Below are 25,921 nucleotides of genomic sequence, written 5' to 3'. Positions count from 1 at the left end.
CAAACACCCCATTATCTGAATGTAATAAAATGGGAAGAAAAGGCGCAGAATAAGCCCTTGGTACAGAACTGTGCAGCCTAATTTTTTTCCACCTGAATATGAGGAATAATTCCTTTCCTGTGCAGTGAGCAAGCACTGAACAGATTGCCCAGAGAGGGTGTAGAGTCTCCCTCACTGGAGATATTCCAGAAGTGTCAGACACAATCCTGTGCCATGAGCTCTGGGATGACCCTGTGGAGCAGGGAGGTTGGACCAGATGACCCTCTGTGGTGACTTCCAACCTCACTGATTCTGTGACTCTGATGGGCCTGGGCAAATTCGAGTTTTGCTCCAAAGGAATCACCAGATTGTGAAAAATAAATATTCTCTGGGGGTTTTATTTGTTTGTTTGGGTTTTTTTGTTTGTTGTTGTTGTTAGTTTTTTGTTTTGGTTTTGTTTTGTTTTTTTCTTTTTGACAGATACACATTTGATGAGCCTCACCTCTCTGGCTGGGCAGGTCATGGAACAGATGTAGAAGCTGTGCTAAGGCATTCCTGGAGTACAGGGAGGTGATTTGGAGCAAGTCCTGCTTGACCAGCTAAGGGGCCTTCTATGATGGAGTGACCACATCAGTGGACAAGGGAAGAGCTGTGGATGTCATCTCTCTGGACTTCTGTAAAGCCTCTGACATTGTCCCCCACAACATCCCACTCTCTAATTGCAGAGAGATGGATTTGATGGGTGGACTGTTCAGTGGATGAGGAATTGGCTGGTTGGTCACATCCACAGCACAGTGATTGCTCACTCAATGTCCAGATGGAGATCATTAATGTGTCCCTCCGGGTTCTGTTTGGATTCACTATGATTTAAAATCTCCATCAAAGACATTAACAGGGGAATCAGGTGCACCCTCAGCAGATTTGCAGATGACTCCGAGCTGAGTGTTGTGGCTGAAATGCCTGAGGGATGGGATTCCATCCAGGTTGCCAGGGCTCTGAACAATCTGCTCCAGCTGAAGGTGTCCCTGCTCATTGCAGTGGGGCTGGGCTATCTGACATTCAAAGGTCCCTTCCAACCCAAACCAAGTAAGTCAAACTATCAAAAATAAGCTTAAGCAAAATTACTCAAGAAATTGCAAAAAGCTTGAAAGCTGAGAATCGTAAAATGACAATTTTCCATTACTAGCAAAGTTTATCCAACAGCCTGCTTTTGTAATGCTCCTTTATAGAAATTGGAGGATTTTTTTATCCCATTACAAGTAAAAACTGAGGTAGGCAAGAGGGACTTGACCTCTTGTATCCATCGCTTCCTAAGGATCAGAAACAACTCAGAATTTCACTGACACTACTCACTGCTGGCAATGATAAATGCACAGAGTTGCAGTGCTTAACTTCTGGGTGCTTATCCCTGTTAGTGGGGTTACCAGCTCTGATTTTAAGCATTTACTTAAAGTTCCTATTCAAGGCACAGTGCAATTGTCTCAGTTTTTATACCTAACTCAAAGCCGCAAATAAATGCACCTTTCCATTGGGATGAAATATCCAGGAACCTCTGTCATTGCTGGATGCTTGAGGATGAGATTTCCCAGGGACTTGCATGAGCCTGCCTTGTCTGTTCCTCCCTTCTGAGTTGCCAAGGCCTCCTGTGCCAAAGCCCTCAGAGCTGTGCCAATGGTCCATGAGATGATGATCTGACTGAAAAGTAGCAACAGAGAAATAAGATTCCTTTTCAATCAAATAAACTTGCAAATGACGCTGGCCTGGGAGGTGAGTACTGGAAGTGTGCAAGCAAACAACAAAGCCATAGGTTTAACAGGCATGGTTTTATAACAGTTCTGATATAACAGTCCTTAAGCTAAAAATTATTAGAAATGCTGATGGAATGTTAAAAATTAAAATACAAAGACCTAAAATCTAAATGTGACATTCACATAAGCTTAGGTTTGGTTGGCGAAGACATTAATTAAATGAGATTTGCCTGCATCCTTGCTTCATGGCTGTCTTGCTGCATCTATTGAGTGACACTGATAAAGCTGCTCTGTAGGAGCCAAGAGTAAAGTTCTGATGAAAACAAACCACTGTGTAATAACAAAGCAAAAAACCAAAAGAAACCCCAGTTTGCTGCTTCCTAAACCTTTTGGAAGTCTAGGTATCTGATCGGGATTGCTGGTTAATAAAGCTTAATTAATTAATTAAGGTTTAAAGCTTAATTAATAAAGCTGGTTAATAAAGCAGACCATGGGTCTAGAAACTTGCAGTAGTGTGTGCTTTTCACCTCTGCTTCTCTAACTGTCTGTATTTTACTGTCTAACAGATTGCCATCCTTTTGGAACAGAAGTCTCCATTCTGTATGAATCTGTATCAAATAGATGGAGGCTTAAAAAAAGAAACAACAAAAAACCCTTACATTCTTCTGTGTGTTCTACAATTCCAGGGTAGTGAGCTATTTTCAGGGTGGTGAGGTTTAGCAGGATGATACAGCTGTGGCTAAACTGTTACAGGATGGCACAGGGCTGTCTCCATGATAAACCAAACAAGAAACTTGGCTACAGAACTTCCCTGAGGTAGATATTTTACACCTGGAGGATGGATGGTAAAGAGCAGTGACAGAGATCTGGCTGGATGTGCTTGCCAAGAAAGATGAAAATATCAGCAAGATCTGTGATTATTGTAAACAAAGCAGTCAGTCCTTAGCACCTCATCCTAAATTATCTGTGAGTGTGCAGCACTACAGAGCTGATGCCTGATCATTTCGAGGTCACTCATAGTCATCGAAGTGGTCAAGAGATCTCTACCAAGGAGACCTGAAGCTGATCTTTCCCTGTCCTCGCTTAACTATTTTGTTGCTGCTTATAACCTTCCTGAGGTGATTCTTCCTTTCTTAAACCAGCCTTTCTCCAGCTCTCAAAGCTGCATTTCTTGATGACCAATGGCAAAGTGTGGCCAGCCGGACCAAAGCAGTGATTGTCCCTCTGTACTCAGCACTGGTGAGGCCACACCTCCAGTCCTGGGTTCAGATTTGGGCTCTTCACCACAAGGAGGACATTGAGGTGCTGGAGCCTCTCTGAAGAAAAGGAACAAAGCTGGGGAAGGAGTTACCTGACAGGAGGCTGCAGCCAGGTGGAGGCTGATCTCTTCTCCCAGGTAATAAGTGTTAGGATGAGAGAAAATTACCTCAGGTTGTGCCAGGGGAAGTTTAGATTTGCTATTAATAAAAGTTTCTGTGTGGAAGGGATTGTTCAAGCACTGGAACAGGCTGTCCAGGGTAGTGATTGAGCCAACAGCCTTGGAGGTATTTAAAAGACATGTAGATGTGGCACTTAGGGACGTGGGGTTTTTTTTTGGTGAATAGCATCAGGCACAGTATTTGCTTCTTTAATCTTCTTTTTGGAAACTCGTTTTTCTTCCTAGTTGGGTTTTTTGGTTTGGGTTTTTGTTAGTTTTGGTTTGGTTTTTTTTTTTTTTTCCCTTATAATCAGGTCATTACAATGAAGAACAAAACTCTGGTATTACTTAAAACTGTAATAACCAGTGTGAGTAACACATCCCCAATAGGTGGTGCTGCATCTTTTCCATCATGTTGAATGTTGCCTTGTTGGCCCTGATCACCTGGAAAAGTTGTCTTTTTGAGTGAACTGAAGTTACTAATCTAATTATAATTAGTATTTTGGGGGTGTCTTTTTAAAAAATTAATAATTATTTCAGTTCATTTTACAAAATAAATAAAATACAGCTTTGTAGCTTAGTAGTTGGGACAGTCATATGATTATAGAAAGACAAAAATCAGGTTTTGGTCCCTCCACCATGATAATTGTGGATTAAATAATTTGTTAATTTGTTTTAACCAATTGTTAAAATAACAAACAGTTCCTGAGCAGGGGACCAGAACCCTGAAAATCTTTGTAACCATGTGAAGATATCAGAGCACAGAGCTGTGGACTTCTTCACTTTGGTTCCGATTTTAAATTCTTACGTAAAGCAGAGCACAGAATATGTGACAGGACTAATGTATGTACTCCAGGATAACATCTTAAAAGTCAGGTTTGTAGAGAGATGGCAAATACAAAAACTTAAATCCTCTCCAAGTCAAAAATAAAATCGACATCTTTCTGCTCTGCGCAAAAATTTTTGCTACTGTATCATTGTAAGCAATGACTGCAAGACATTTATAAACGCTGGGTTTTTAAATTTAAATCAGTTCAAAATGGGAAGGGTTGTTACTTAGGGAGATCAATGTATGTTTTCTCTTAGCAAGAAAAGCTATATCATTTGTCATTGGCCTGTTTGTATATAAAATATTTTCTCTAAGTTGCTGCTGCTGCTATAAATGATTTTTAAAAGCTGTTCCTAAATACCATCTTTGTTTCCAGAATGATTAGAATGTGCTTTTCCCCTAAAATTAATAATTTCTTCTCTGACAGATATCAGTTTTGGGAAATGTCATCTTGAAATCCAGCAGTTAAGACAGGTATTGTGCCCAACAGTCACTCTTTTTTTATCTTGAGAAAAACCTAATTTTAAGTGTTTAAGCAGCTGTTCTTATACTACCATATAATTGTTAATACAGCATATAAAGAGCATGCATAAAAGAAAGCTGTTACAGAGCTTTCAAACCTCTCTTTCAGAACAAACCTTTTCAAGAACTGAGGCCTTTTTTGGGTGAAATGGCCCAGTAAGACATAATTAGGTTTCACTGTGCTCCAAAACATCAGTTGTCAGTGACAGAAAGCCTTGGAAATAAAGCAAGTGACATGGCCCAAAATGAGTGTGTGAACAGAAGTAGAAGAGAGCTGGAATTCTCTTCCCTCAAATGCACAGAAATGCTGCTGCAAGTGTTCAGCATCATGAAAATATACCTGAGGAACAGCAGCACTTCCACATGGGAAAACAGTGCTTAAATAAAACAATTTAATTAATTTATTATTTAGCTGACTGTGCAGTTCTACAGTCTTACCTAAATAGTGATAAACCCTTTTGTTTATGGACTGCTAAATCCAGAAAAATCAGCTTTAAATCAATGCAAGTGTGTTGCACTCTAGGATGTTTGAGGCATTAATTGCCATTTTCAGGATCTCTGTTTTTCAGGCAACTTCAGAAATCAATTGCAGAGCATCCTGTGGAGCCAGAGAGAAGTGTGGGATATGTGTTTAGTATTTTGTAAAACCTCCCCTTATATTTCACCTGTCTTTTGATGCTTGTTGACTTGATATTTTCAAACAGCTACCACAGTACCATCGTGGACTTTTAGCTTCAGTGTAAGTCAGTGCTGATGGCCAGGCTGACCAAATCAGTCCAGTGACCATTTCCAGAAAGCTGTCAGTGTATTTTTATGCCCTTTTTTTTTTTTTAATGCAGGTCTAACAGGCATGATAGTATGTCTAATCTTAGAGGAAGTTACATTCCTAATCAGGTTGAAGAGATTGGTTGAAATACAGCATCAAAAAAAATAGATATTGATACAGAGACTGCATGTTTTCCCTCAGCCACCTCAGCAGAAAGGCCAAATGTACCTCAGATAACTCTCTTCTGGCTCTTGTTTTTGGGGATTTCTCCCCATCCACCCTCTTTTCAGCCTCTAGTAAGGTTACATAGCATAAACCAGAAATTATTGGTGGTTGTGCCAAAATGTTACCCAGCTCCTCACAGAGAGGAAAACAGCAACCACTCTGCCAGCTCCCTTGTTTATCTTTTTGCTAGAGCTGCTTGGCTTTACTTTAAAACTGAAGTTGACCCATAATTTTATCCTTTATTTGTTTATAGTTACGGGTAAATCTTTACTTTCCAGCAATTTGAGAAGCTTGGAATGGAGACAAATCCAAAATCACTCCAGTGGAAACTCTAGTGGTGACAATGGTTTCAGGAGCAGTTCACTTGAAGTGAAAGCTGAGCTGTTAATAGCAGCCCTTGAATATCTGCAAGTATGACCCGAAGGGGAGAGGAAATAGTTTGGAACAGGGAGATGCTTCTGTATCACTTGAAATATGAACTGATGAAGGAGGATATTAATTGGCTTGATGAACACTACAAGCTGTGTGTTTGCCTCGCCCTTTGGCAGATAATAGTTGGTGAAGGAATTCAGTTGAATTTGAATGGGCTTGACCGTTCTGGGTTGAAAACTGCATGAATTTTTCAAAGGCTTTCACATCAACAGGGAGGAGGTGACTGAAAGTATAGATTATGGCTGTGCTGTAACGCTGTAGGTAATTCTTCCTGGTGGAAGTGAGCATCATTAACTTGCTTTTTGCCTCCTTGGCAGGTTTAATTTATTTTTTCCTGCTTTCTTCTCCTGAAAGGAAGAGGTACCAATTAGGTGATTACAAAGAGATGACAGTTCCTGCAGGAATCATCATCACTGATGTGGAATCATAGAATTGTTTAAATTGGAAAATACATGTAAGATTATGAAGTCCCACCATTTACCCAACACTGTCAGGCCCATCCCCAAACCATGTCCCCACCTGCCACATCCACAGGTCTTTTAAATCTGTCCAGGGATATCTCCAGGTTCTCAGTGCATCATACTGACCAATTCTCTGCCTCTTTCACATCATTTGTAGTTTGTATTCTCCGGAACTAAACTTTACACATGTACAACCAGACATTATCGGGTTGTACGAAACTTTACATGCTGTATAGACATTATCTGGTTGTACAGGACAATAAGGCAACCCCACCACAGCTGGGTTGCACAGATATGACTAAAAGTGGATGTGGTGTGGAAGTGTGGGGTCCAAAAGGTAACTTAGCTGAGGTTTTCACAGCAGCAGGAGGAATTAAAGAAGTTAAACAATCAAATCCAAATTTAATTCAAGATCCAGCAGTGTGTGTAATACTGATAAAATTCCAGCAGACTTTTCAAACATGTAACAAACAAGGAGAGGTAGCGGAGAGAGCGCTAGAGGCACACAGTCATTTCCCGAGGTCTCATTGAAAGCCTTAGGATGACAGCAGAGTCTTAAACTGCGCCACGGGAGGTTTAGGTTGGACATTACGAGGAGTTTCTTCACAGCAAGGGTGATTAAACACTGGAACGGGCTGCCCAGGGTGGCGGTGGAGTCACCATCCCTGCGGGTGTGTAAGGAAAGACTGGCTGTAGCACCCAGTGCCACGGTCAGGTTGACGCGGTGATGTCCGGTCACAGGCTGGAGTCGAGGACTTTTCCAACCTGCTAGATTCTGTGGTTCGGCGCTCGGCGGGCAGCGAGGACGCTGCGCTCGGCAGCGCCGCTGCTCCTCGTCCTGCCGGCGCTTCCCGCCCGCCCGGCCCGGGGCGGAGCGTCCCTTCCCCGTGACCCCGCGGCTCCTCCTTCCCCTCCCCGCTCCTCAGTGCCGCCGAGTAACCTGGATTCCCGGCCCTCCTCCTCCTCCCTCTTTCTTTTCTTTTTTTTTTTTTTTTTTTTTTTTTTCTTTCTCCCCTCCTCTCCCCTTTTCTTTTCCTCCCCCCTCCCCTCCCCTTTCTCCTCCTCCTCCCCTTCCCCCGACAGCGTAGCCGGGGCTCGGGCTCGCTCCCTCCCCCGTGCCCTCCCCTGGAGCCGCCGCCGCCTCCGCCGCCGCACACGGAGACATGTACCCGGGAGCCCCCTCCGCCGGACCCGGTGAGCCTTCGCCCGGGTTTGTCTGTGTCCTCCGCTCGCCCCGGAGCGGCTTTCCCGGTCCGTGTCCGCGGGGAGCCCCGGCAGCGCCTGGCTCCCCCCGGCTCGGGCCTGGCCGGAGCGGCGGCCGCGCTGGCCGGGGTTGGAAGGAGGGTCAGGGCGCCGCCGCCACCTCGGGCAGGGCCGCGTGTCCGGAGGCCCTCGGAGGGGAGGGTCGCCTTCCCTGCCCCGCTCCCCCTCCCTCTGCCGAGCCCCGAGGCCGGCGCGGCTCCCGCTGCGGACCGGGGGCTCCATTTCCTCCCTGCCGGCTCCATGCTGGGATTCCCGGCTGGCCGCGTGTTCCCAGCGGCCGCGCTGCCATAGCCGCGCCGGGGAGGTGCGGGGGAAGCTCCGCATGTCGGGCAGCGCTGCAGAGGTGATGGGCAGCGTTAGGTATCCTCGGGCTCTTCGTGTGAGTAAATCTGGCAGCAAAGGAAAGGTGGACGTGCAAAGCAGGGTTAGCAACTCTCTCAGGGACGTTTAATATAACTTTGGGGAAATACAGGTTAACACTGTGCGAGTTTAGGCAGTTCGCATGAGACAGTGTTGTTCTCCTTTTTAGTGTTAGGCTGTTTCTGTGGTGAGAGTTCTTATGTAGAAACAGCAGTGTTTGGGTGACTGGCACCTAATCTAGTTTTCTTTTAGAAAAGTTTCAAAATAAATGGAACTTCATGCTACTGTTCTCCACGGTTTTGCACAAAATCTCTTTTCTTAGAGGGAAAGAATAGTGTAGGGTAATACAGGACCTGTAACTAAGATGTCTTTAACTGCTCCTCTTACAGATGCTTCTGTGAAAGCATTCGTATCTTGGGATCCACAGTTAGATGCTGCCTTTTTTTCCCCCCCCTCTGATTTGGTTCTCTTGAAGAGGCAATAATCAAGAAAGATAATCAGGATGATTATTTGCCTCTTGAAGTACAGCTTCTCTGTTTGTATTTTCTCACTAGGCTCTTGCTAGCACAGCAGGCAGACAGGTCTCTACACCTCTGGGTGTCCAAACTGATGTTCAAGATTTTGCCTTCGTGTGTAACATCATTTGCACATTTCAGTGCCAATAACTGCGTAGAACTATGGATGGCCACTTTTGGTGGCTTCTGGTGTTGGATTCTCTCGCTCAGGCACAGGTACACTTCGACTTTACAGCAGCTCATGGTGGCTCACATCAAGCTGTTGCTGTGTTCACCTCCTGGTGATACATTTTGTTCAAAATTGTACTTAAGGATGCAGATAATTAAAAATATTACCAGGGTAAGGGCTGAGACTAGTTTCCTGTGTGGGAGTCTCTTTATTTACTCTCTATCCAATCCTACCACTTTCCCTTTCATTTGGAATGATCTCCCAGTTGCTGGCTGCTGTTTCCCATCAGGGACCCACGGTCAGTGTGAAAGAATGTTTTCCCCTTCCTGGAACAACAACCTCTTGATCTCGGGCTCCTGGTACCACTATACTTTCCCCAAGTTCCAGGTGGCTGTGTGTTGTCCCTGGTGCGTGTCTCAGCTCCTGCTGTTCTGCTCCCTCCAGCCAAGCTCATCTCGTGTCTTGTTTACTTCCGAGTTTATCTCTGTGGCTCAGCCCTTTCCCCCTGCATGGCGCTGTGTCTGTGCCGGGCAGGAGCTGCGAGTTGTTCTCCACATGGTGAAGCTCTGTTTCCTTCCTGTGAAATCATCCACGGAGAGCCTCAGCAGCCCAGGCAGCTTCCTGCTCCACTCCACACACAAGGCAGGGCATCTTGGAGTTTTTTATGAGAGTGTGGCTGTTCTGTGAACCAGCCTGGAAGCAGGGACTGCAGAGTCCCACGTGTTAATCTGAAAACTACAAACCGCTTTATGTGAAATCCTGCTCGGAGGAGAGAGCAGAAGTGTGCTTTACAACCAACGCCTCGCCGAGCCACAGCTGCTGTGAGCACAGAGAGCTGCAGCCTCTCCAGGTCTGTCAGCACATCCTTGACACCCAGGGAAGGCTCCATGCATATCTGCTGCATCCTGGCTCAGACACCTCTGGTGCACACTGCAGCTTTGCTCTACCAGCTCCTGTTGCCCCGCTGGGCTCTGCAGCCCAGCCCCGTGCCGAGGGTGCCCCTGGCTGGCCTGCTGCCAGAGGAATCGCTCAATTTGCCACAGGGTTTGCTATTTTAGTCTTAATTGTTTTACTGGAAACGGTATCAAGCAAGTTAGGAGGCCGTATCTGGCTGATTCCAAAAAATTGCTGCTGAAACGTGGAAAGTTTATTCGAACATGCTGTTATGTCAGGAGTAAGGTGGGTTCTTATACATGATTGGGATGTCATGAAATCACTGTTGCCATAGTTAGGAAGCTAATGATCCCTTTTCCTTTTTCCCAAATACTGTCTGACTTCTTGGCTCGGTGTCCAGTGTGCTGTGACATTGTGTCCATACTCTTTGCCTTCAAGAAAGTGTGAAAAGTAAAAAATCGGAGAGAATTCTCTTTTTTTTTTTTTAAGAAAATGTTTGGTGCTGCTACTTTTTGATGTACCTGTTTTTAGGAGGACAGAAAAATACCAAAGTGCCAGAATAAGAATACTGTCATTCAGTTAAAAGACTTGATTAAAAGTTGCATAAACTTCTGGAACTTTCACTGCTCAGTTGTGGTGTATTTATAAATTCTAAACTTTGCACACCACAGATTCCTCTTTTATTCTTTGAAAGGATATTTGATTTTGCCTGCTGCTAAAGGTCTTAATTTGTTCTTGAAGCAGAAGTTGTCTGAAAAAGAGTGTGAAGTTGATTATGGCTTTGCATGTGAAATACAATCTTTTTTCCCTGGTAAGAGAAACAACTTTATCAAATCAGTGGAACTGATGTTATTTTCTTATAATTTAGTTTTAAGTTACCCATTAAAAATTGTGAACAGACTGTTGAAACTTCTAAGTCTGTTTTGGTTTTCAGTGTGTGTACTTGTTTTTACCTTCCATTTATTTTCTTGAAGGTATTGGGATGTTGGATGTTGATTCTCTTTAGGAGTCTTCAGTCTTAAAATGTGGTGCAGGGAAGGATGTGCTCATGCCTTAATTGGGGTAGTAGAAATGGCAATATCTTCAACTGGTGGAATTTAACTTCACCAGTGTCCTCTTAGCTTGTGTTTCAGTAGCAGCAGGAACTCTGTACCTCCTGTAAAAAGTCTGCCCTTCTTTTCTTAAAAAGGCTTTTTCTGTTCTTTTGGGGGTGGATGTGGAGCTGCACTTACTCTGCTGCTGGTATCACAGAGTCATCCACTGTCTTTGGCTTAATTTTAGACATTAAATTAATGCTGAAACTCTCTGGTAAGCTGCCACACCTGGAGGGGGGGATGAGAATTTCATGTACAGCCTCAGCCCTCTTCCTTTTTGCATGAGGATTTTTCCTAAATTTGAAATTGCACTTGACAAAGTTACAGCCTGCAAAACACAGCCTGACCTTTTCAAGTGTGCTGTTGTCATGATCAATATATTTTCCTAAGGAAAAAAAGAATTGATGTAATTTTGTGGCCCCAGATAACTGTGTTGTCTTCAGGTGGCTTAAAGATGAGATGGTTTGATGGAAAGGAAATTGGTGGTGTCAGATGTGTCACCAAACTTTCTCCTTTCCTGGGTGAGCTGAAGTATCTTAATGTACTATTGAAAAGTGAAACATCTTTTTCACCAGGGATTCTCTTACTTTGCAGTTACATGGGATTTTATGCATTTATTTTTTCTTTGTCCTGAAGTTTTTCACTTTTGCAGAATTTTTGTGTACTTGTACATACTTAGTGGTGCATTGTGAAGTTCAGAAGGAGTACAAGGAAACACCCAAAGCTTCCTGACTTCCAGGAAAGTTGTCTTTTCACAGTTTATATCTCCTCCTTCACTGCTATCACCACCAGTCTTCCTCTACTTCACAGAAGGGTGGGAAAAACATATAAATGCTTAAAGAGAAAATGTCTTAATTGTCATCTGCTGTTCTTCTACCCCCTTAGAACTGTATAGGATTTTTCCTTTTCAGGAAGCAGCCCTATTAAACACTTCTGGCCTTCCAGAAATTGCAGGGATTGATGCAGTAAACTTCTAAATTTGCTTTGCAAACATAGATAGTTTTAACTAATTAGAAACTTTACATGCGTGATGAAAGTGCTGTTCGTGTTGGCTGAGCTTGTGCTGACAACAGCTTCACAGAACTTGTAAGGCCTGTCAAAATTTTGTTGTGTTTTGCTTCCCTTATTTCACATTTAAGCAAAATAGTTGGTCCTATTTTTAGTGATGAAATTTCTAATACTCAGCCTACCAGAAACTCCTACTAAATCTGAAAATGAAGAAAAGTCAACTTCCAGTATCTTATTTTTGGTAAGTTATGAACTAGGAAAAAAAAGAGCTGGTGGAAAATATTACGTAGTTTTAACTGTAGTGGCTGTGGGTAGGGAGCTGTTCCATGCATTGTTCAATTAATTTGTTTTAGTATCTTGCATCCTTTCTGATGTACTCACAAAGCAGCCCACTAGAATGTAAAAACCCTCTTGCCCTATTGACTTTGAAGCACAGCACTTTGAATTCAGTGCAAGGAGATTTTGTGGGTTTTTCCCCCCACATATCTTGTAATACCCAAATTTGAACTTTAAAATTTCATTATACATTTATGCTGTAAAAACTAGGAAAAGACAGACCTGAATAACATCAACCCCAGGTAGGCTGAACTTGTGTAGTGTCTCTCATGTTTTACACCAGAGCTGCTGTTATTTGTGAGTCCCTTTGGTAGCCATTTCTAAGAAGTTGTGCTTTGAAGAGACTTTCTAGTACTGTCCAGGAAGTGAGGTTTTTTAAAATCCTCGAGACTGAGGTGATGTTTGTGTTTGTATAAACTCAGAGCTGTTTTAATTGGCGGTGTCTTTTAGTCTGTTTAGTGAGCACCACAGATTAGTGCAATTAATTTTAACTTCTCAATTTGGTTTGCTTTTCCTATTTTCTCTTCAGAGTAAACTTTTGTTTTCAAATAAAAAGTTTTAGTGTGAGCATTACTCTCTCTTTGCATTTCATATTAAGCAAAATTGCTTCTCTTAAATAGCCTGCTTTATAGCTGAGCTGCAGCTGTGAAGCCACATGGTACCTGGTGCCCAGGCTTTCGAGGAAAAAGTTTTGTTTGGTTGGTTTCTTTTACTGTGTGTCTTCACAAAACTGGACACAGTTGAGGTGGAAGCAAACCATTGATTTAGATGAGAAGGTGCTGTGGGTCATGGCATAATTGAGTCATTCCAAAGCTTGCTTTGAGTTTTTCTTCTGAATTGGGTACTCATTGAGCTGTCCACAGTGCTACCACATTTTGATACTATTTGGGTTGTGAAAGAGATTTGTTTATTTTTTGAATCACAGGTGTGGCAAGAGTAATTAGTTCTCTCCTCTTGTAATTTGTTTGTCTTGTTCTATTTTTTGTAGTGCTGCTCGGTTGTGTTTTGTCTTTGTGTTCTGTCTGGTTGTATGTGAGTTTATTGCCACCTGCAGTGAAGTTGTTGGGGACCAGGTCCCAACTTTATTATAGGCCATGATAAGGCTGCAAGTCTCTATCTTTGAGTGAAGCATTAAAATATTTAAATTCTCAGAGATGCAGAATAACTGCAGACATCTGCAGATTCGGGATCTACAGTTTTTTCCCAAAAGCTCTTCTAGCACAACCTGATTTAATTCTCTTGTACAAGCTGCTTTATAATCAGAAGGTGGAGAATATTCTTAATGTTAACTCTTGCACCCATGTCAAGAGTTAAATCCCATAGCACATCATTTCATAAAATATGTCTAAGTCTGAAGACTGTGTGTTTAAACAGGATGTGATTTTTATATCTCATTGTGTCACTTCCAATCTGTGTTGGGTGTGACAAGAGTGGATGCAGACCAAAACTGAAGTTTCCATTTTTTTGAGAAATAAACTAATCTCAGCATGTTATCTTGGAAAACTGGAAAATACACTTCTGAAACTATGTGTATCAAGTGAAATGTATGATTTTGTATATAATCTAGGAAAAAAGTAGCTCTTCTGTGGCCAACTGAAGAGCTGTCTTGGCAGTGTTGGACACTGTGGGCGGCTCTGTTTGAGCTGCTCATGTCAGAGGTCAGAGCATTGCAATTCTTTGTCTCAGAGATGCTTTTTTCATGTTCCTAGTTTAGTCATGAAGTTTACACCAGAGTTTATTAATGTGAGAAAATAGTGACATTTAAATTTTAATTTAGTAGTAGGAAGTGTGTGTGGATGTGCTAATTTAGATTTATTTTAAATAAGCCAATTTTAGAAGAATTCCCAAGAGGGGAGGTTTCAGTGGCTTAGCTAGATCAATCAAAAAAACGTTTGAAGTGAAACCTGTCATGTAGATGAATAAAGCTTTAAAACATAATTATTACTGGGGCCTTGTTATATACCTTCTGAAACTTGTTTAGCAAGTGTTTGCTATTAAAGGACAGACATCTGTTCATACAGAGGGTGAATTCCTGCCTAAATGTTTCTGTGTTCTTGACTTTGGTAATGAACTTATTTCATTGTCCTTTCATACAGCTTGTGGTTTGCAGTGAATGCTCCCTTTCTATTCTTTTGGGGTTTTTATCAGTTTCTCTGTTGGTTGTACACTCTTGCCCCATCATACTCCTCCATCATCTCTGAAATCCTCATGGAGGACAAGGCTTTGGGAGAGCAAGGTGTTTCTTGTTTGTGGTTTTTAACTCCCATTGAAACCCAGTGTTTCTCAAGTAACACTGCTTGTCAACTTCAGCTCTGCTGACTTACGTATTTCTGTTGAGAAATCTACTGAGAGACATAGGTTTTAAAAAGAAAACCCGAAAAACCACCAACCCTCCAAACCACAAACAAAACAAAAATTAAATAGAGGAGAAATGCAGGTTCATGTAGAAATGACAATACAGAAGAACTAATTTCTCAGTGAACCAGTGCATTTCATTTTGGGAAGAGCTTCAGTGTTTAATGAGGGAATGCTTAGGAATAACTCATAGGGATTCAGAATATTTGCATAAGGGTGTGTTGTTTAAAAAGTCAGAGCTTCTTTCAGAAGGAGGAAACTTCCCACCAGGGCAAGGAAATGATTTTTTGTTGTCTGTGTCTTGTTATGTGATAAGAATACAGTAGTGGTGGGTTTTTTCCTCATTGTTTGACTTGCAAATTCCCTTTAATGTCAAATTTCAGGGAGGCCTCTCTAGCAAACTTGTATGTGACTTTTTTAACCTTTCATAGCTGAGTTTTAGTTTGTGTCAAGTAATATGAGAACATTGGTTGCTTACAAGAAGCAGGTGGAGGAAAAAACCCTGAGATGTAATAGGAAAAAAAATTCTAATAGGGGAGTTCTGCTGCCAGCCTACACTCTGTCATATCTCAGTTGTTCCACTATTAGGAAACTGCATTTTGCCCTCTTTGCAGTGATGCTGAAAACCACAGCCCTATCTCTGGAAACCGCAGGAGATACTACTGGATGTTGAAGATGCTGCTGCAGCTGCTTTCACTGTCTAAAATGATAAAATACAGCAGAACCTCTGCTCTTAACTGGGAATTTTTCTATTCTGAAACTAAACCACTAGTGTGTTCATGTGTCTGTAGATTAATCAGTGTGTGTATGGGAAAAGATTTTTTCTTTTCGAGGAAGACATGACTGTTTCTGAGTTACAGCTCTGCAGTTGAGTTTTGCATATTAAAAAAGTTTTTAGGAATGAAGACAACCTATTTTTTTTCACATTTTACACAAAAACCACTACCAACCAAAGTCCGTGTGGGCATGAAATGTGCTTGCAAAGGTACAACTCAAACCAGAACCATCCTAGCTTCTTTCTTTAATTATCTGAGGACAAATCACTTCTGTGTTTCATTAAGTTGTGCACAATGCAAATCCCACAGGGAATGTGGATCTGGGGCCTCTGTGGCACCAGTTCCCAGCTGGTGAGGCACAGCACACTGCAAAGACATGCCAGTGGCCATGGAATAGAGCCCGAGCCACTAGAGCTCGTTAAGTTTAGTGGAGCTGCTGCACGTTGGGCACTGATGTCTCTAAAAATGCAGGAGGAGAGGCATGGGATGTAATGGCAAGGGAGGGGAAAAGTGTTGGCAAAAGGCTGGGGGAGCAGCACTGCTGAGAACTGCGGCTCTGGTTCAGGTGGTTTAATCTATCCAGCATCTGCTCACGGGCTGTACTGCAGAGACCAGTCCTTACTATTTCTGAGGACAAAAAAAACCTCTGCAAGACTGAGATCTCGAGGTATGGAGGTAATGGAGTGTCAGGGTGAGCTGTACAGTGCTCATGGTGTTGTGTGATGGCAGCTGGTGTGTGTGGAAGGTGTTGAAGTACCTAATGATGAGGCTGGGGCCACAAAACCTCACTGAGCTCAGCTCTGCAGCTGGCAGCAGCTGCACTGCTGTGGCTCCTGGGGACTGAATGGAAGGGCTTGTTTGTCTCATGTTCACACCAAGTCGTGATGGAAACTTAAATCTGTGTGTTCAGCTTTTTGGGAGGGTCAATCCTGATGTATAAAGAAGTCATGCTTTACCAGCCTTGTAGTGACTCAAAATAAAAATAAGACAGTGAAGGGTGGGTTAGGCTGTTTGCTACCCACCTCTGGAGTTGCAAGTGTCAGGTAGTACAGAAGGAGGGGGAGCCACATTTCTTTCATAACCTAAATGCAAACAGAGGGCAAGGGAAGCATAATGTGGGATGGTGAATATGGAATTTCTGGTCTTACCTTCTTTAGGGGAGAAACAGCCTGAAGGGGGGAATAAGTGGTAGTGGGTGGGTTGTGGTAGTGGGTGGTTTTTTTTTTTTCTGTCCCTCTTAAAAGATGTGTTTATTTGCTTTGGGTCTTTTGAAATGGCAAAGAACGGAGATTGTATTGAGTGGAGGCATTGCTCTTTATGAATGCAGAAAATACCATTATATTCTGTATTTCACATTGTTAGAAGAGACATCTGGAATTAGTTCAACATCATTTTCTAAGGCATGGAAAAGGGAATGAATCATGATGGTCAAGTGTGATAAATAGCACTAAGAATGTTCTCCATTTCCCCCTTCATCGAGTAGAGGTTTGTCTGAAGATGGAGCTATTTTGTACTTTGAATTCACATTTAACTTCAAACTGGGCTGCTGACTTGTGGGTAAGCCGTAAGCATCTCTCCATTGTTTGGATGAGGCTCACTATTTGGAAGACTTAATTCAAACTGCAGCTTGTAATTAAAAGCATTTCTCTGTGGCCCTTAAGAAGGGTTGTGGTAGGACTTGGTAAAATTCCACGTGCAGGGATTGGTTAAAGCACCTGGTTTGTGAGCAGTGAGAATGGAAGTTCTGCACTTTGGGTGCTCTGGTGGTGCTCTGGTGGTGCTCTGCTGCTGCTCACCCCACTTGTAGGTGGTGAAAAGCAGCTTGTTGGTATTCAAACATTTGGAGGCTGACTTTGAAGGTCAAAGCTGCGAGGAGAATGTGGGAGGAAAGCAGAGTACTAACACTTGGTGTCTTTTGCTAGTTGACATTGTCCAGAAGCAGCTTGTGGGCTGGAAAGAACCATTCTTAGTTTCTTGCCTGCTGCTTTCTGCTAGAGCCTTGATCTCCTCCTCTTCAGTTCTTTTGTTCTTACATGTTCTTCTTTGAAATGTGGTCCTGACTTAAAAGCAAGCTGGATTGGTGTCTCCCTTTGATCTCTGACTGCAGCACTCTCTCCCACCATTGGTGTCTGGGAGTGATTCTGGTCTCAGTGGATCACATCACTTCTGGCACCATGAAGAGATCGTGTCTCCATCTCACAGAAGTCAAAAAGGAGTCAGGGTAACCAAGGGAGCTGCAGATCTGTAGCTGATTCTTTATTCCAGACAAAATCATCACAGAATGGGTTGGGTTGGACCTTTAGAGGTCATCCTGTCCAACCTGCCTGCCACGGGCAAGGACACCTTTCAGTAGGTAAAAGGGTTGACTTGAAAGTTAATCTTGCTTGAATTCATTCACAGGAAGTGAAAGTTACTCAATAAAAATGTCCAGAGTAGTCTACTGAACATAATGAGATTACAGGCATGAAGGCAATGCTGTTTATCTTACACTTTTACTCTTTTTTAAGGTATTTAATTTCATACTACAACAGTAGGAAATTGGAAGCAAACTGGCAGAGTGGAATCAAACATCTCAGTAGTCGTACAAGGTACTTAATATGTGACCAGATATGAGGACAGGTTTGCTTCATTTTTGCTCATCAGTATTAAGCCAACCCTTTTTCTTGTAGCCCACCTTGGCACATGCAATGTGCTCTGGCTAGACAGTGTGTTAGCTGCTCACTGAGAGACCAGAACAACCTTTAGGGAGGGGTTTCATCAAAAATGACACCTGAAAATCTCATTACATCATCTCCTCTGCTGTCCCTGTGGTTTGTGAAATTCTTGGAGATTAATAAGTCTGTAATGTTTTTTTGTTGTGCATTATCTAATCAAGAATGTTATAGCTTGACTGAAGAGCTTCTGGTTTTCATGCTCTACAACATGCTAAATGAGCAGCAGACAGACTTACAAGTTCCATATAGATTCCTCTGCCCCCAAAATATCAAGGGACTACGAGCTGCACCTTTGGGTTTTCCTTATCTCATAGAAAACACTGTCAGCCTCTCTCCTATCACTCCCTAACGGTTCTTAACAGAAAGGCAGAAGTTAAACTTCTTCATAAAACCCAGACTGTCAGAAAACTTGAAGGCAGCCACAAGTTTTTCTTTAGTTGGGTCCTAAAATGAAAAGGCTGAACTCCCTGTATTTTTTTCCCCTTGTTTTGTAACTAAAATGAAGTTTGTCTAACTAAAATTCATAAAACCTGTCTGTCCTTCAGATATTCAAAACTTGACAAGTCAGCCTGGTCCCTTCCCACCTTTGGTATTCTGTGTTGATGATCCTCTGTTCCCTTGCCAGTCTTGGTTCTTTTCAACCTGGTCATGAAGAGCACATTTGTCATTTTTATTAGTTCCTGCAGTTCTGGAGACAAAATAGCTGCTCACTAGTCGAGGACAAGTTATTAGACCCTTTTTTTGCCCACGGAGTGATGCATCCTCTCTGGATCTGTGTGATGGTTTCAGTGACTGACCTGGAGGCACAATGGTTGTACTGGAAACACCTGCAGTGATGATCTGGAAGAGCAGCCCCATTATCTGATACTGGAAACCTTAACCCAAAGTGATGCCTTCAAATAAGGCTTCCTTCACCTTACTTTCATTTAATGACTATTTTTTTAGAAAATTTGTTTTAGAGAGTCTTCTTCTTGGATTCCTCTTGGCAAATGTAGATTGCATGAGCCCGATGCTAAAACCTACTGTGAGTTGTGAAAACATCACCTGATTATTAAATATGAGTTAGGACTTGCCACACAAGGAAACTTATTGATATAATTGCACTGGGATAATTATGCTCAGACGATTTCCTGTGTCGACAAGCCCTTCAATGCAACTCGTTTGGCCCCTTCTTATTTAGTAACTCATTAGGCCTCTGACTGCACATTAAAATTGCATAATTCTTTGCTAAAAAATCTCCAATGTGCAAGTTTAATGCTGACTGGCAGCACTTCCAGTGTGCTGAGCAGGCCAGCAGTTAAGCTCTAAAAAATGGTGAAGGACAAAAGAAATGAACGCTGCAAGTCTGGGAAATGGTTACGGAGCACACGGTCCTGAAAAATCATCATGACATAATTGTGTGGATTTTGGAGTAGAAGCTCATCAAAGTGGCTCATTCACACCTTTGATAGACTAGGAGTGTCTTGGCCTGCTCACTCCCTGAGTCATTCTTATCTTTTGATCCTCAGTAATGCGCTGCAGTAGGAGCAGCAAGCCTTGTGTTTGCAATTATTTTCAATTTACAAAAATTATTTTTTACTAACACAGCATTTCTGTGGTTGTCCAGGTTTCCTCTACTACCACCTTTGTTCACCCTGTCTTTTGACAGAGTGATTTTGCTTGATTGTTAATTTTATTTCATAAAACTGCCACAAGACTGTTATTTTCCTGATACCTGTCTTTTCCAGATTTTTTTTGTAGAAATTGCTGCTTTTAAGATGGATAGTCATGAACATTTAGTTTATGTAAATGGGATGAATTATAATAGGAAGTCTGGTTTCTTTCCTGATAAAAGTAAGCCTAAAGACAGCATAGAGGCACCTCATTATTCCACACCCAGCTCACCTTAATTCACACCTTGAAAATGGGGCTCTTGATGGTCTCAATCATTATATCAAGGCTGAAATGTTCTCATTTTTCATTTTATCATCAAGCAAACGAGTGAGGAGCTTCCAATACTTATCACATGGATGCTCCAGTTTATTAGTCTTTCATCTTTTTTCTAATTCCTCCTTTCCTTGACAGCACTTTAAAAGTAAAATCAAGGAATGCATGTAGATTTTCCAATGCTTTGAAATGCTGTCTCCAGAAACAGCCTGTGTGTTCATGAAGGTGTCTCTGCATGAATTTTGGCAGGTTTCCTTGGGCATCACTTCCAGCTCAGATGTCCAGTGATATCCTTTGTAACACACCTCACCAGGCTGCAAAAGCTCCCTAGTAGGAACCTTGGCACTAAGGAAAATATTGCTGTAGTGATACAGCTTATGTCACATTTAAAAGTGAGTGAATGATGGGAATTCTGCAGGAGTGCTTGAACAGGGAGATGGGGCAGCTGAATCCCTTTGAATGCTGCAATTCATGATCAAAGCTGAAGGCTCCTATCATGTTTTGATAGAAGGTCAAGCCTTATTTCTCTGTTCTGTCAGCACCAAATTCAGTATTTCGTGATTCTTCACAGCTGCTTGCTGTGATAACTTCTAGACAAGATAGTTTGATTGTTGCATTCTTAATTTGAGGCAGCAGTCCAAAAAGTGAATTCAGCTCAGCAGTTGCAATATTTAGTTTTTTCCCCCGAAGTTCAATTCCATCCCTCGGTGCTGTAGTTGACACATCCGTGTCTGTTTTAGGCGGCAGAAATGTAGGTTGAGTGCTTATCGGGTCACTGCTGCTGTTTAATAAACAGTACTTATCTCCTTGAAGCAACACCCTGCCCTAAATAAGTTTGCCTTGGGAGTTGAGCCAGAAATAGCTTCCCTTTTTTTTTTTTTTCTTTTTTCTTTTTTCTTTCTTTCTTTCTTTAATTGGATTGTAAACCCCAAATAATTGAAGAAACTATTTAAAATGAAAATACAGGGTGGCAGTGGTCCTGGACAGCTTGGTGGTTTTTTATCTCCGTGAGTCATGCAGGTTATAAAACTGTGTTCACATATTTATCCAGGAGTCTGTGCTTCTCTCAGCATTTCATCGTACTCTCAAAACTGAGGCTGAGCCCTCACTTTTATTCACTGTTTGTCACTAAAACTCCAGTGGAGGAATGTAGTGGTGTTGTTGAGCAACATGTGTTTGTGTTGATCCCTGAGCACTTGCAGATAGGGCTTTGTTACGCCCCTGGGAAGCACTAAACAATCCCATCTTAAAACAGAGGGAGGAGGATGTGTTGTTTAATTGCAAAATTACTTAATTTGGCAGCATCAATAGCTTGTGGGGATGTTTAAGACAAGCCCCCCTTCCATGGGGCTTGTCTTTGTACTTCCAATTTTGAAGTTGAATTTTTTTTTGTATTTCTGAAAATAGTCATGATGTACCACAGAAAAGGAAGGGCAGTGGAATTAGGATGTGGCAGTAGATCCAGAAATGTTAGAAGACATAACAATCAGCAGCAAAGAGAAGGGAAATCAATATATTGATAGCAGTTGGCCAGGTAATAGAGTTAAGACAATGCAGAATGCAGAGTGTGGATAACAAAAAATGGAAATGCTAAAATGCAGGTGGCTCAGCAGAAAATGAAAGTGTTTTTGAATGGGTGATGTTACGGGGATTGTGGAAAAACACACAAGAAAAAAAAATCACAGAATGAAGTTAATGACTAGGACATAGTTTTCAAGTGGGAACGTTCTGTTATGGAAAGATGGAAATAAAAAATGTGTCCAGTGGTGACCTGTAAAGGATTCAACAACAAAATGACTGAAAAAAATATGTAGGAGACAGATATTTAAAATTTTTTTGGGGGAGTGAGAATGATGGCAAACAGGATTCTGGAGGAGTAGAGGTGGCTGCTTTGTGCACATCCTCCTGATCAGATTTGGAGGTGGATCACAGAAACCCTTGGTGTATTGCAAGTACAAATATTTGTGGGAGTATTTTTTTTTCTGTTACTTTCCAGCTGTAGTGGTAAATGCTATAAATAACTTTGTTAGGTGTCCTATGCACAGCAGAGGATTCTTTCTGCTTAATGACACAGACACTGAATTTGTCACCCCAAACAAGGGGATGTGGTGACTGCAGGGCCACTTGAGTTAATCACAGGCAGAAAAACGTGAAGTAAGCAGAGGACCTGGAAATGTTGGGAAAATCCATGTTTTAGAAGTCAAGATGTGTAGGAATTTAGGAAAAAAAGTGCCAAATGTTGAGCAGAATTACTGAGCTGGGTGTTTTGCCTTGCCTTCAGGGATGGAGGTGGATAAGGTCAGATGCAGAGGCAGATGGGCTGCTCGTGGCAGGATTGGGTTACAGATAAGAGCTAAGGTGATATTTGGTCCATTTTTCAGGGCAGCTGAAGGCAACGTGGATGAATAATACTCAAATGAAAGTGAAAATTGCTGTATTGCTATTGAAGGCGAAACTGAAGTATTGAAACGTGAAGTTTTAGGTCATGGAAATGCAGCTCTTCAGCAAGAAGTGTCTTTAATGTGTTGATTTGAGTTAGTGTTGGAGAATCACAGGCCTAAATGCAATTTTTATAAAAGGGAGGGGAAAAAAGGAAATTGAATTTCAGTAGTATGAATTAAAATGGGGAATACCTCAGATTATGTTTGAGAGACAAGATCAGAAACAAGATTTTCAAAATATAATAACTTAAAAGCCCCTATAATTTTCCCAGTATGAAATCTGATTAAATATTTGATGCATGGTGAAATGGGTGCTGAAAGGTAGTAAAATGGCCTTTACAAGGCAGTGGTACAGCAGGCCAAAGCAGTTTAGGGCTCATTAATCTGCTTTTTCTAGTTGAGAGATGAAAGCACCATTGTGTTTATCACTTAGTCTTCTCCAGGAAAGGTGAGCTCAAAATGCACAGGCTTGAAAAATTACTGGAATGACAAGAATGATGAAGCCTGATTTATGAGAAGGGACTAACAGGAGTATAGCCTAGAATTAAGTATTAATTAAATAGGAATTGGTTTAAATCTAAAAATGCAGCCAGCACTACTTAACCTGAAGGCCAGTGAGTATTACCTGCCAAGGAATAAATAAAAATAGAAGGATGTTTTCTGAGCATTAGAACATCACAGTTCTGGAGCAGCTTTCCAGTAGGGAAGAGGAGGGTGGAAAAGTGGTGACTGATCTGTGAACGAAGGGATGTGAATTGTTTCTGGTGCTAGCAGAGAGCTGAATTTGATAATCCCAGGAAACCACACCTGGATTCTTACATAAGGAATGAGAAACCTCCTAGGCTGTTTCACATGTGAAGATTTTGCTGCGAGTTGTTGTTGCTCCAGAGCACAGAACACCTGAGCACTGAGGCTGCAGGAGTTTTGAATACTGGAGTTGGTACCTTACACACTTCTCCCTGGATTTTTGGTGGACTTTCCTGGATTGAAGCAACAACAAGCAGCCATTGTGTTTCTGCTTCATGTTGTTTGAGCAGCAGCTCATGTTTGAGCTCAAGATCTGAGCACAGCAGCAGTAAATTTGTTCTGTTTTCTGTGTAAATGAAAGAGTAGGATGTACTTTATTTCTAATACAGTATTTTGCAGAGAGCTGCAGCACAGAGGAAAGTGATGGAAACTCCATTTTATAGGTGTTTGCTCACATCAGTGTGGTTGGGTCTGTTTTGAAATGAAGGTTCTTCCCTGCAAGGAAAGTCTTGGTTCTCACTTTCCTACTTGGCCTGTGGAATTCCCACCCAGCTGACTTGTGGTATAGGAAAATGCAGCTGATTTTAAGATTGTTTTTCAGTAATTGGGGCTAGGAAATACAAATGGTGAACCAGCATGAGAAAGAAAATGAAAAAAGGATTCATGGTCTCCTGAAAGCAGGATTGTTTGGGGGTTTTTTCATATTTTAGGTTGTTTAAAAAGAGTCACAGTTTAAATATGCTGGGCTTCACTGGTGCAATAGCCTGTAATTTTGTTGAATTGTCAATTTGATACAGCTGATATCTAAGTTTTGCTTTCTCTCTTCTGCAGTGCTCACACCTCCTCCACCATTGCCACCACCAATACAGGGATATGCCTTTAAACCTCCTCCTCGACCAGATTTTGGCACTTCTGGGAGAACAATCAAACTGCAGGCCAACTTCTTTGAAATGGACATTCCTAAAATAGATATCTACCATTATGAATTGGATATAAAGCCAGAAAAGTGTCCTAGAAGAGTTAACAGGTAATACTGCTCTTTGCCCTTCCCCAGTTTATTTGCAGTCGTGTTTTTCTTTGGAAATGCTGGAGCCAGATGCCTTCATTGATGCCTGGGAAGATGTGTCTGGCTTTAATCACTGATTGTACTGATCACTTCCAATTTGCATATCCATCAACAGGATATCCCCTTTTTTTTTTCTCCAAGTCTTGGATTGAATTTGTCAGCATCTTCAGATGCTGCTGATTGAAGCCACTGGTGACAGAAGGGTAGACTGTATTAGCTCTAGTGATGCTGGGTCAGTATAAGCCAACTTGATAAATATGATTTAGTATTGCCTGGTTAAATACTGGAGTGTAATTGGCTGATGAGTGCTTCAGCAGGGAGTTGATGTTACCAGCTTCTTTTCCCACCTTTCCCTACTCACAAGGGGAGGTAAAACCCATTTGTTTGTGGGAGAGATTGTGGAGATACTAAATCAGGTAAGGAATTATCCTTCATCAGTATTCTATAGAAGGGAAACTGTGCTCTGAAACACAGAGCAAGGTGCAAACATGGATCAGTTGGCCAAGGAAACGAGCAGCCAGGTCTTGTAATTGGCATCTGTGCCCTGTTAGTGTGCAACTTCATTGACTTGAAAAAGAGCAGCGTTGCCAGAAGTGAAACTTGAGAATGAGACTTGGCACCAACTGGAAACCGCAAGTGTCATCATCATAACTGCACCTTGACTGTAGAGGAATGGCCTGTTTATATAGTCAAGAGCAAAGCCTTTCCTTGTTAAAAAAGGTCACATGGGTGGAGTATGCTGTCATGAAAATGAACAAAGTGTGGAGTCAAAAAAGCCACCCGAAAGCCATGGTTTTCCTAATGTGAATGAGTAAGCCTGAGGGCATTCTCCATTGTTACTCTGAGGAGTTGGTAATGATAGTGTTTTCACAAAGCAGCATCACTGTGGTTTGTTGCCCTGTTTTTTTTTTTTTCCTGTGGTGATCTATTACAAGTTTAATTTTTCAGCTAGTCGAGAACTGAGGTTAATTTTAAAAGCAATCACCGTTGTTAAGTGTATTAAGCTGAACTCTCTTCCTGCCCAAGGGCAGCTGCTCATTTCACGGAGATGCTCTTAGTGCATTGGAGCACTGCAAAACACTTGGAGCAGTCACTTTTTTCACAGTGGGAGCTGTGAGAGCTTTGCTTCCCTTAACTGATCTCCCTGCCACCACTCCAGCCCTGCCAGCTCCTGCTGCCTGATCCAGATTGCCTCTGCAGCTCCTCTGGGAGCCAAGTGCTGCACAGCTCATGTGTGTTGTCTGTGTGATCACCTCCCTCACAGCCCAGTGTGTGGGTGCTTGCCAGTGGCAGAGAGCATCATTATTAAAGCAGTTTTTCTCACTGGAAAGGCAAATTCTATTCAGTAGCAAGTTCTTTCTCCAGTGCCAGCTCATGACCTGCTTTGTCAGGTTAGTCACTCCTCTTTTGTGGTAACAGGAGCAGGTACAGATCTACACAGATTAAATGCCTTTTGCAGTAAGCAGAGATGCCATAGATTAATTCAGCAGTGGTGTGGTGGATGTTTCTCAGTGCAGTGTGGTGAGAATACAAATTGGATTCACTTACTGAGGTGTGTTTTATTTCTTTTGAGTGCTTACTGCTCTGTGCTGTAGATGTCCCTGCACTCACGTGCACCTGGGTTTTTGTGAGCTGTGACCTTTTAGTCTTATGTCTATACCTGTATTTCTGTGTGTGCTTATATATATATATTTATGCAGGATGTACATGTCCAATTCTGAATGATTTTTTTTTTACAGCTGGCTTACATGTTTTTAGTTTTTGTTATATAATTTACATGTATATAATAAGTAGTTTTTATCATCATATTGGACCCTTTAGAAAGGAGAGAGGGAGATTTTATTTTTTGCTCTACTCCCTCATCTGTGCCAGCTTTGT

The 25,921-nt window shown here is 42.0% G+C and overlaps 1 protein-coding gene across 1 annotated transcript in view; it reads left to right on the top strand.

The window, feature by feature from the left end:
• The first annotated feature begins 7,301 nt into the window (after positions 1-7,301).
• Positions 7,302-25,921, top strand: part of AGO2 (argonaute RISC catalytic component 2) — a 54,500-nt gene continuing 35,880 nt past the window's right edge. Inside the window, exons 1-2 of the mRNA XM_085053648.1 lie at positions 7,302-7,573; positions 23,809-24,004. Of these exons, the coding sequence (XP_084909774.1) occupies positions 7,543-7,573; positions 23,809-24,004 (227 nt within the window). The 5' untranslated portion in view covers positions 7,302-7,542. The remainder of the gene's footprint in view (positions 7,574-23,808; positions 24,005-25,921) is intronic.

This window comes from Lichenostomus cassidix, chromosome 2 (genome assembly GCF_008360975.1).
Source record: "Lichenostomus cassidix isolate B80296 chromosome 2, HeHo_3.0, whole genome shotgun sequence".
NCBI lineage: Eukaryota > Metazoa > Chordata > Aves > Passeriformes > Meliphagidae > Lichenostomus > Lichenostomus cassidix.
This window is presented reverse-complemented; position numbering and strand designations above follow the sequence as displayed.